The sequence below is a fragment of the Parasteatoda tepidariorum genome, chromosome 3 (genome assembly GCF_982258835.1).
Source record: "Parasteatoda tepidariorum strain Cologne lab strain chromosome 3, Ptep-v5.0, whole genome shotgun sequence".
NCBI lineage: Eukaryota > Metazoa > Arthropoda > Arachnida > Araneae > Theridiidae > Parasteatoda > Parasteatoda tepidariorum.
Genome location: NC_141757.1, coordinates 11,194,079 through 11,206,320, shown reverse-complemented (window position 1 = coordinate 11,206,320; position 12,242 = coordinate 11,194,079). Strand labels below are relative to the sequence as shown.

The window sequence follows — 12,242 nt, the reverse complement described above, 5'->3', positions numbered from 1 at the left end:
TTATCTAGTTTTAAGATTAAATTCAAATAAACATAAATTTGGTTGGTAAATATATTTTAAATCCAAATTATGTGCTAAACCAAATTTATGTTTAAATTCCTTTTATAAAATAATCTTTTGTGTTTTTTGCTGTGCTCAAAACACTTGACCTCTGCAGGCGTGGTTGTGAGCCAAACTCAAAAATCCTGAAATTATTTTGAGTAAAATTGTGGTTTGCGAAAAATCTGGAAATTTTGCTTTTTTCCAGAGCACAATCATACCTGCCTCTAAGACCTATCTGCAGGATAGTTTTTTTTTTAAAAAATTTCATACTGAATTGTCATTGAAATGCTTAGTTGGAACCACTCTAAAATTGCAAAATCTGATACTATCTTTTTAACTGAGGGAACATCTACAAAAAAGCAATTGAGAATTGAAGTATCTTTTTTTCTACCAAATTTTGCTTTAGAATTGTTAGGACCCTAGAAGAAAATTTATTAAATTTTCATATAATTTAATTTTACAATTTGAAGAGTCGTATACTTATTTCCTACTTTTAGAAGATGCAATTTAATCTTTGCATGCTGGAGATGAGTTTTTCCTATTTATTTCATTTTGTACCTTTAATTCTAATTTAAAATATTTTTAACTTTATTATTAAACTTTTTGAAGTGAAATTTCTTTTTGTGCTGTCGTGACAGGTCCCTGGTTCCATCCTTGGGCCGAGCAAGGTTGACTCAGCCTTCAGTGAGTCGATAAAATGAGTACCAAGCATGTTTGGGAGTTAAGCACAGGGGATTCTGCGTTGAGCTGACCACCCAACCAAAACATCTGCTCTTGCACCTCAGAGCCCAAAGGTCAAGAAAACCGAGATGGGCACAGCAGGGCTTGGCCCTCCATGGGCTCTCGTGCCACTGAGTTTAGTTTAATTTCTTTTTTATAATTGAAAAAGGAAATGATAAAAAGAGGATTTTAGTGACTTATGTTACACTGCCAAAATTTATTTAAAACAAACCCCTCCCTCCCTATGTGCTTACATAATATTTGAAACACCCCAATATTTACATGTTCTGAAATTGTTCTTGACATTCATATTCTAGACTGGTGAACAAGAAGCAATACAAGAGATGGAAAGGAATAAGAAATTAGAAGAAAACTATAAATTTATTTGGAAAAATGAAAATGATGAAGAAAATGACTAAGTTTTTTTACATCAGATTATTTAATTTATTGTGTATATTGTAAATTTTCTGTGATCATTAAAAAAAAAATTTGAAATAGATTTTTTAAATTTATTGTAAGCAGGAATGAAAATCAATAGTTTTGTACGGATATTGTTCATCATATAAATCTAGATAATAAAGGTGGAACATGTGTGTTATTCATAAAGTAGCAGTGAGTATAAAATAACAAAGTTCTATTTTATTTTTTATTACATAAAATAATGGCAAATCGCTGTTATACAGTATCATTACTTACAAATATTATAATACATCATGAAATGGAAAATGTTAATAAATACATGCAGCATATAAAAAGACAAGCCTTTTAATTTAAATAGGAACATTTGTTCTGAACTATCTTCATTTCCTAGAAAGAAATAAAAAAAAGACTATTTTATTATTTAAAATATGAATAAAACACAAAATAACTGCAATCAGAAAGGAACCTTACAGAAACCTACTAGAAAAGCCACAGTAGCTGAGATGGACAAATCAAGACAAAATGTATTTTCTTGCGCTACGGAGAGGTAGCGGAGAGGTACGGAAGGAAATCGGCATTCATATGAATAAAACAAGATTTCAAGGCATGAAGATGAGCTGATGCGACTATAATTTTTGCATTGTTGAAATTAAATTTATGATCCAGATTCCAACAATATGCAGCAATTAACGATTTCTTGTATTCTCAATAGCGATATATCTATAATTTACCTTAAGTTTAAATTTTAAAGTGCAACTAGTTCGTTTCCACTACAAGGAATGACAGTCTACTGACAAGGAATGTGTCAAATGCCCCAGTAATTATAAAAACATTTATTGTTATTAAAAGACTTGAGGCGAAAATCGACCTGATAAAAAAAAAAAATCTCATCTTCAAAAAGGGAAAATTAAGCACTTTTTTAAAAACACAAAATGAAAAAAGAACCTTTAAAGGCTTTTAAAAATCGAAAATAAGCACCTTTAAGAATTAGAATTAACATGAGAGGGCAAAATGGTTATGATAAGCAGAGGTGGAAAAATGTTCATCCATTTCTGCACATTGTTGGAATCTTGGGTATAAATTCAATTTCGACAGTACCAGACAAAATTATTTCTAACCCACTCACATCAGCTCATCTTGATACCCTGGAATCTTGTTTCGTTCATATAAATATTAACGAAAAAATGTTAAATGTTCCCTTATTTACATTATTTCCTTATCACCTCTCCAAATTTCATGAAAATGCATTTTACCCCGATTAGCCTTTCTCAGCCACTGTAGTTTTTCGTGCCTTGTTTTCTTGTTTATTTTTCCATTTTTCTTTGGCAACTTAATGTTTTATACTTCAAATCATTTATGCTTTTTCCTGTTCATATCTGGCAATTATTGAAAAAATTGGGAGTCTGTTTTTGAGTGCTTGTTATTTCTAATGTTATTTTTTGAAGCGAATGAAGTTTTTAATCAAGTCGAAATGTCATTTAAATCAGTTCAAATTTATTTCTGCGAGATTATTAGAAAATTAAGAATCTTGAAATCCGTCATAACAAGTTATCTCCATTGTAAAAGTTCGAAGAAAAGTGAGTTCACACTCAGTAGAGTAAATCAAAATTTCACGCACTGATTAGATAACATTTTTTCAGCATTTTTAAACTTCATGGTTTACCTGAACTCACTTAACTTTAAATGATTTACATAAGTGAAAGCATTGGTCTGTTCACAGGGATGAGATTAGCCAAAACGCAAAAAAGCTGAATTTCGACGATAGTAAATTTTACGCAAGCGCAACCCTTTAATAACAAATTCCAGACAGTTTAAGGTAATAAATAATGTGTTGACATACAATTGTGTACTAATCTATTATTATAAAAACGATTACATTGATACTTAACATTTAGTGGGGAAAAAATTACTAATTGAAAAAATAAAGCTGGAAATTATATTTTTCCTCAGTTCACATAAGAGACAATTATTACTTGAAAAACTACCTGGTTTAGCAAATTAAAACTACTGAGAATATACATTAATATTACATTTCTTTTAATAAATACTGTTATGTGATTTATAGCAAATATATCAGTAATATTACTTTTTAAATTATATTGGAAAAAAAAATTTAACAATGGACCGAATCATTATGTTCATACTATAGTCTAATCTAACTACAGCCCTCTGAAACATATCAATAAGAGTGAAGTAGAAATATATAGTAACTCCTTAACATACAAAAATTGCTATTTTAGTTTGAAAAATTACATGACAATCAGAAACTGTTTAGATAATTGTTTTTTATTTGATAAGAATTTTGCATTTTATAGCATAAATAACAGCAATTATAAATAAAATTTTGATGATGAGTTAATTAACTCTTTTTCCCCAAAATTTTTTTAAAAATTAAATCCCTTTTAAAGTGATTGCTTTTGTTTGCTAGATCTTTTATGTTTGCTATATTTAGTCGTTAGTCCATCTTCAAACATCTTGTGACGAATCCTATTTTTTCTTCTTTGCAAGCACAGAATGTAAGTTTTGAATATATTCCCTTCCAGTTTCTCTGATGTTGTAACACTTACATATACTAATAATCGTCGTTAGAAAAACAGTCACCTTTATAGTAACTAATTTAAAAAAAATTTACTTCTTACAAGAATCGCGATAGTTGATCTTAAAATTGCGTGAATATGAATAAGAACTACGGATTTTGAAATCACATGAATATGAAACTAGATATACGATTTTGAAAATGAGAAAATACAAACTGGGATATAGAATTTTTAAAACGTGTAAATACAAATCACGATCCATAATTTTTAGATTGCGTAAAGACGAATCATGATGCGTAATTTTTAGATTGCATAAATAAGAATTATGATGCATAACTTTTAGAATGCGTGAATGCGAATCCCAATGCCTTATTTTAAAATCAAGTATAAATACGAAAATTAATGTTTGATATTATAAACCGCATGAGCAAATCAACACATCGAATTTGAAACTTGCGTGAATACGAATCGCTACATAGGTTTTTAAAAAGACGTAAATACGAATTACAATATCGGATTTTTAAATCTCGTAAATAAGAATCGCAACGTACAATATTCAAATCGCATGAATAAGAATCGCAACACACAAATATGAAAAGCTATGTGTGATATTAAAATCGATTGAATAAGAATCGAGATATTAGCAGATTCCAGGTTTGGGACCTCTAAAAGGTTTGTCAGAAGCAGCGCCGTTTGAACTACGAAAATCGGATCTATCTGGAGGGTGGGTAAAAAAATTCGGAAAATCTTATGTGCTGCGTGTAAAAGGGGAGAAAATAGGTAAAATCAGTAAAAATGAGAAAGGATGGAGCTATGTAGTTTGAATTTTCTGTTTCTCTTTGAAAATCGGTGAATTTTCTGAAAAAGCGGAATACTTATTAAAAAAATGAAATTTTTAGAAAATCTGAATTTTTGATAAAAAAGCTGAAATTTAAGAGATAAAAGTGAAAAAAGCGGAAATCCGCTAAAAAGCGGAAAAATCTCATCCCTGTGTTCAGGGTTAAATTTACCACCGTTTTGCGGTACCTTCACATATTCACCTTTTCATATAATACCTTTAAAAAGGCAAGTTCTCATGCAAACCTCATTCTCTGAAAAAGTGGAGCTTTTCTACCCGCTGTCTTTTACGAAAAGGTACCACGAGTTTGGTCAGATAGTGCAATGCGGTAAGCCTAACCGATCGCTTACGCCATATCAAAGCAAGCTTTTTTTCGGTGAGTTTTTTTTTTTTTTTTTGAAATGAAACTACGAGTTTCTCGCTCTATTAACTTTGCAGGAAGTCAAAATTCGAACATTATAAACACTATTGTAAATTTATTCACACAGACCTTTATTTTTATGAAACATTTTATTCTCAGTGAAACTTTTTTTTGTTTGACCTAGTTGAAAATGTTCTCGTAATGAAAATTACTTAAAATACTGTTAAATGCATGTTTTTAGTAAATTTAAATATGGACAATGATTTTTATGGATTTTTAAATTTGGATACAATTTTTAGCCCAAAATTTTACAATAGCAAAATTATTTTTGAATATATGTGGGAGAAAATATATAGAAATTAACCAGTCAAAAATGATTTTTATTTGTAGTGACAATTTTCGAAAACATTTTCTCACTTTACCAGATTTTTGTATTGATTTTTTAATGCAACTTTTAATTTTCACAAATTAGTATGTCTAAATTTTCACAAAATAGGTACCTCTTAAAAAACACCAGACAGACCCCTGGAAAGAGAATATGCCATGATGGGTTTCTCCCACGGTATAGCATTCTCTTAAGTTCGCGACTCAAAAAATCATTTGAAACATGACAATATTTCCATATGTATTTTATATACATACTTGTTACATCATAGCAGCAACCTCAGGATCAGATGACAGGGCTTCTAGGAGGTGAACTTGTACTCGCCGGTGACCAGAAACTCTAAGAGAATGAACCGAGCCACCAGATTTGGAAGATCCCACGGATCTACTAGACCTCTGACTGCGGTGGTCACTCTTGTGTCCCCCATGATTACTCTTGGGTGAAGGGGTGTAGGTCAATTTACTGGACATCAACCACTCATGTTGCAATGCTGCCTCAGCATTCAGTCGATTTGAGGGATCTGTCTGCAATAATTGATGCACAAACAGTTTCGATTCTTCAGAGATATCACACCAAATCTGTAAAAGAAAGTAACAAATAAATTCAGATTATTACATCGAGACGCAAAAGCAATGTTGTTGAGAGTAAAATGCAGGAATTAGTTAGAAGTCATACAGTAAACTAACTTCCTCAAGAGGCAGAAAAGTATTAAGACTCTTCTGATTATTTAAAACATTCATCTGCTTTTAACCCATTCCTATTCAGCAAAATATAAAAGTGAATAACCAAAATAATTTTTGATGTATAATTGTATACCTTTCAATTCAATTTTTTTTCTTCCGAATATTATAAAATAATTTAATTAAAATAAACAGTTATTAATTTTTTTTTGCATAGAATTATCTTTAGATAAATAAATTTTAAAACTGTGAACAAAAGTGTTTAGATTCGCTTAGATATCAAAATACACTAAAAGTAAAATTAATATTTAGCAGGTAGAGCAACCAAAATTTTCAGAAAACAGCAAGGAAAATAGAAAGATTTTTTAAAAAAAATAATAAAATAGGAGTGTTGAAAAACAAATATAATAAGTTTTCATGAATATTACTTTAAATCATAAAACTACCTACTCCCCTATCCCAATATTAACACTTAAAAACACTAATTAAAAGATCAAAAATTCTCTAAGACTGATATTTTACTTTCTACTCTTTTAATTGAGACTATAACAGTATAAATTATGATGTATAATACATACAATTTGTATAAACAATATATTTATGTAAAATTGAGCTAAAAAAATTTATCAAAAAAATTTTTTTGACAAATTTTGCATTTTATAAAAAAAAATATTCTTATATTAAAAACGATTATTTTATAAAATTTAAAAATACATGAACTTTAAAAAAAAAAAATTATAAATGAAATTACTTCCGTAAGGAAATTTTTCAATACCTTAAAAAAAATAAAAAAAAAGATTTTATTTAATGCTCTATCCTTTATTGAATTTTACAATTAATATTAACTTACAATTAATTCAGTTATTTACAATTATTCTTAACCCTGCGGCAGAATTTTTTCTGGCTTTCTGCAAGATACTTTTAATAACAGATATATATGTTAATAATTTAAAGCAATAAAAGCGTTGTGTTTACAAAGAAAAAAAAATTTTTTTTGAATCGAAAAAAATTAGAAAAAGATTTTATAAAAATAAGAAAAAGTTGGAAATAACAGAAAAAAAAGGAGGGGTGTTGAAATAATAGGAAAAATAGCAGTAAACCGCAGGAAGATTCGGGGTTACCTAGGAATGGTTACAGTCAGGACCTGATTATCGCCTAGGCCCAATAGGCATGGGCCTAGGGCCCACAATTTCGGAGGGGCCTCAAAAATTAGCAAAAAGTTTAATGAAAGGTGGGCTAGCTTTGTGTTGGTTTAAGTATTAAATAAAAAACAGTGTTACAACAAACAGTATTAAATAAAAATCAGTGACTTGTAGCAAAAATCACTGATTTCAACTGTTTGTGGTCACCAAACTATTTTGATTTTGACATAAACATTGTTTTGTTGTTTTATATTTTGCTCTAATTTATAGATACGTAAAATTTATCTTAGAAAAATAATCTTCAATTGTCTGCTTTCAAAATTTCTCAGATTGTTTCTCTTGAATCATGCAGTTCAATAGATTCTTTTTCAATGCTAGGACTACTCTTCAGTAATTTAATTTCAAAATATCTTGTGAGGGGCCCAGAAAATTTGGTGGGCCTTGGGCCTGAATTTGTCTTGATCGGTCCCTGGTTACAGTTAGGAAAAAGATAACCGATATCTTAAGATTAAATACAAATTAAAAGAGTTAATATGTCATCGTTTTTAAAATACAAAAAATTAAATTAACTCAGTATTAAAATGCAAAAGGTTAGAATTACGACCCAAAACAAAATATCCTCATTTGCTCAGTTTTGAATAGTTGGCTTACATGTGATGTCGCAGCATCACGATGCCACGCCCTCAGCATAATCCAATAATCGGATGAATTTTATACAATATCGCACTGTTTAAGTCAAAACATTAACATTTAATAAAATAAAAAACAGTCGGAAGAGGGGGAAATGTAAACATCTCACACAACAGTGTCGTTTTATACGGTGATTCCATTCGTAAGGAGGTAACAGCAATGTATCGAAAAATCTGATCGTATTAAAAATGCTGGAAAACAAAGGGCGTCCTTATGCTGTTTAGATTTCTCTTATAATAAAAACATGGGTTGTCCTCTCTTCGACAAGTGGTTGAGGGGAAGGGGAGGGGCTCCTTGACCTCATCGACAGCTACAAAGGCATCGTTTTAAGAAGTCGACTGCTTTTTTTGAAAATCCCAAAAATAAATTCACGAACAGCAACAGATGGGAAATGTCAGGATACCGAAACTGAGAAAAATTTATAGAACAGTGTCGATATACAGAATGTTCGAAAAGTCGAAATATGGTTAAATATTTGAAATATGCATAGGATGAATAGACTCGTTTGACTTTCTTTTCTTTGTTTTATTTTTTAATTCCTGCTATTAGTTCACACTCTCACCAAAATCTCGTTCAAATTGTCAGTCGTTAATAAAATACTTTTTAATCACCCACTCAAGTTCAAATACATTATTTTTAAATTTGTAGTGTATGACACTTGATGTTAATACAGTTTTTTCAAATAAAAATTCATTCATTAAATAGAGATGAACGAAATGGAATTATCTGATGGGTTAAACTGACCATTATTTTAAATTTTACTATAAGCAATTCAATTTTTTGTTGCTGTTGCTTATCCCAGTCCTAGACCAAGTCCAGAAGATCTCATGTCGCATCAGCAAGTCATAGACAGTCTCTCCATCACTCATCAGTTGCCTCACAGAGGCAATTCAATTTTTCACATATTAAAGAACATTACGTGGTAGAACGTGTGGTCCACGTCACCAAATTTATACTTAGTTGTCTGATACCAAGCGCCTTTTTTTTTCCTTCCAATTTCTACTATTCGCGATCGCAACGCTCGACTACGCCCTCTATCGGGAGCCTGTAAATATCAGACATTAATGTATCACGTTTTCATTTAGTTCCATCAAAATCATCTGCCATGACGGACGCCATTTTCTTAGCAGCAAATAAAAATAAAAATTTCCCTAAGGAACAGCTGAAGAACTTGAAAAAACTACTATTATTTCACACTCTCCATATATATATTTATATATCTTGTTCAAATTAACAGTCGTTAATAAAACACTTTTTATTCATACACTCAAGTTCAAATACATTTTTTTAAACTTTCGCGATTTCTGAATTTTTTTATTTCATATAAAATAATTAATTATTTAAATGTGCGCTAAAACTATTTTGTTGTTGAAATAGAGATAGAAATTATCACTGATGTTCTCTTTAAAATATGTACGAAACTGAATCACTTATAGCAAAACATGCAAAATTTAAACAAGATATAGAGAGAGTGAGAACTGATAGAAGGAAGGGAAAAAAAAAAGAGTATTTTGGGTAAACTGAGTATCAAACACGTCTTTGTGTATGAAAAATCGATGACTCATAGAAGTAGAGATAGCTGTTAAAATATATGCCGCTGATAAATCCATTAAAGCATTACATTATCGCCAATGGACGAATGCCACTGAAATTTGACGCCTTCTGATTTCAAATCCTGACAAACCTCATTGCTATATCAATTCACAGTTTACAATAACGGTATCAGGTCAGTAAATATACAGCATTATGGGAACACTTTATGACAGCTTTAAGGTTCAATAATTCCATTTCTTTTCTTTAAGACAGGAAGAAAACCTAGCGAGTTTTCAATAATTTCTCATTTTACGAATGATACCTTGATTTCAACAACTTAATTTAAGGCAAAACCTTATTTTTTTTATGGACTTCAATTTATTTTTCAAAAAGGGGTGCACAACCTTTTATGAGTGAAGGGCCACTTCACAGCAGGTTGGCTAATAAAGGGTCGCATGCATAAGTATTTAAGCATGTTGACAGTCGAACTTCTATTTAACGAACTTCCATTTTGCGAATTTTTTTTGAGGAACCAAGAACATCTTGGAAATTTCTTCGTAAAATAACATCCAAATAGCGAAGCTTCTATTTAACGAACTTTTCTTTGAGATCCACTTTCTTTATTTCCCAAAATATTTGTGAACTTATTAATGCATTTCATGGGAGGAAATGACCTTGAATTGATTTTCGAAGCCACTTAACTTTTAGGGAAAGCAGTAAAATCCCATTCATTTTTTGTTTGCCTTTCTAACGAAAAACTCTGACAAAATGAACGGATTTTATCAGTAGCAATTAAACTTAACGCATGTGGTAATTATGCTTAAAATTACTTTTATAATCAATGCAGATATAATTTTATACATAAATTTAGCCTTTTTTTTTTTTTTTTTTTAAGTTGAAAATGTATGTAGCGTGATAGTGTAACACTGGATTGCTCTATTCTTGCTTTCCACGCAGATTTCTTTCATGATCAAGATTTATAAAATAAATAGTAGATACTAGTTTACAAGATAAAGGTGTATCAATTGCCATCTTAAGTATGTCTAGTGTTTATGAATTTAAAACCTGTTTTGTATTTTTTAAATATTTCAAAAAGTGATTTTCTATTTAACGAATTTTCCATATAACGAACTTATTATCGGGATTTAGCGACTTCGTTAAAAGTCCGACTATTTTTATATAAATATCAAGGTACTTTATTTCTTGGAGGGTTAAAAAAGCATTGAATCACAAATATTTAATAATTTCCTAGCATTTCTTAAATCACTGTCGAGAAAAGTACAGAGTTTGAAAGTTAAAAGAACAAATTCGTAAAAAGTGCTTTAGATTTAAAAAAAAAAACTATTTCATGAATTCGAAAGTAATTTGTAGTCGCTACGTTAAAAAAAAAAAAAAAAAAAAAAAAAAAAAAAAAAAGTAGTTTTAATTAACTACAAAGAAAATGTAGTTTTTGTGACCACTGATCATAACCATGTGTCTATGGAATAAACCTTAGTTGTGCACTTGAGCTGTCGCCGCTACGAATTGTGATGGATGTTACGGAGAATAATCGTGCTCACGGCGAGTAGTGCGCGACGAATTGCCGCAGAACAGCATGAGGCCATTACTCTTTGCACAAAACGGTCTAAACACAGGTTGCAAAAGAGGCAATCTAAAATTAACTTTGACTTGGACTTATACTGCAGACATTTATAACAATTTTCTAATTATAGTTAATCAAATAAAACACATTAAATAAATAAAATAAAACAATGTAATTTTTAATAAAAAAAAAAACATTACGTTTAAATTTATTTTAATAATTATAATTATTAATTGCTCTAATTACAGGATTAAAATTAAACAATGTAATTTTTTTAAAAAAAAACATTACGTTATAATTTATTGTAATAATTGTTAATTGTTCTAATTATAGGATAAAAATGAAACAATGTAATTTAAAAAAACATTGATTTTTAATTTATTTTAATAATTATAATTGTTTTTAATTGTTCTAATTATAAGATTAAAATGTAACAATGTACATTCTTAAAATAAAAAATATCACATTTTAATTTATTTTGCAAATTCTTGAGAAAATATTTTTTAGGAATCTTTTGAGTTTTCGTTCTGTGGTTAAAACTCATGACCTCCGAAACTCGTAGAAGAAATTATTTTTCCCATATTTTTTTTTCTTCCAAAATGTAAACTTTTATTTTAAATTTGAAGATTTTCCAAAAGAATTTTTTTTTTTTTTTTTTTTTTTTTTTTTTTATAAAAAAGTTTTGAAAATTGTTGAGATGATATTAACATCTTACACTACGCAAGTATTGCCCATTCTCCTTTCCAGCAAAAATAAAAAAAATCACAAACCCCTCAACCGTTCATTTTGCAACAAAGCAAAGAGCAAGATCAAAACTATTGAAAAAAAATGTCACATTATCGGATGGCCCCTTATTAAAATAAGCCGTGGAAGAAAACTTTTGCTGCGGTGAAGAAAGCAACTAAAAATATATGAGGGAAAGAAGATTTTTAAAAAAATGCTTCAATTTCTACTCTATACTCTATATTTGGAAAATGCCATTAGTTACAGAATATTTTTTTCCTTCTTAAAAGAAAAAAAAAAAAGCTAACATTTGTACATTTTACTTGCTGCTTTACAACGAAACAATAATCGTCTAAGTAGTTTAAGATTTATTTTTTGAGTGATTGTAATAAAGAGAACTCATTCTTTCGGAAGAGGCGATTAATCGCGAGGAAAAAATAAAATAAAAAAAAAGAAAAAAAAAGGCTCTTTAATTTTCATAACAGTCCATTACTATCGGTTCGGTTGGAGACGACGGGGAAAAAAGAAAAAAAATTCTTAAGTAGTCTGGTTTTATGTTTCAGCAACATAGAAAGCTTCTGAGATAAGG

At 29.5% G+C, this 12,242-nt stretch overlaps 2 protein-coding genes across 3 annotated transcripts in view; one reads left to right on the top strand and one right to left on the bottom strand.

The window, feature by feature from the left end:
- LOC107442478 (uncharacterized) overlaps positions 1–1,261 on the top strand; it is a 31,715-nt gene extending 30,454 nt beyond the window's left edge. For both annotated transcript variants that reach the window (XM_043053833.3, XM_043053830.3), the window contains one exon: positions 1,080–1,261. In XM_043053833.3, coding sequence (XP_042909767.2) covers positions 1,080–1,181 — 102 coding nt within the window. In that variant the 3' untranslated portion in view covers positions 1,182–1,261. The remainder of the gene's footprint in view (positions 1–1,079) is intronic.
- Positions 1,262–1,394: 133 nt separating this feature from the next.
- The window catches only part of LOC107442479 (serine/threonine-protein kinase H1 homolog), a 34,794-nt gene continuing 23,946 nt past the window's right edge, over positions 1,395–12,242 (bottom strand). Inside the window, exons 2-3 of the mRNA XM_016056054.5 lie at positions 5,561–5,881; positions 1,395–1,569 (exon numbers count right to left, since the gene is read on the bottom strand). Coding sequence (XP_015911540.2) covers positions 5,564–5,881 — 318 coding nt within the window. The 3' untranslated portion in view covers positions 1,395–1,569; positions 5,561–5,563. The remainder of the gene's footprint in view (positions 1,570–5,560; positions 5,882–12,242) is intronic.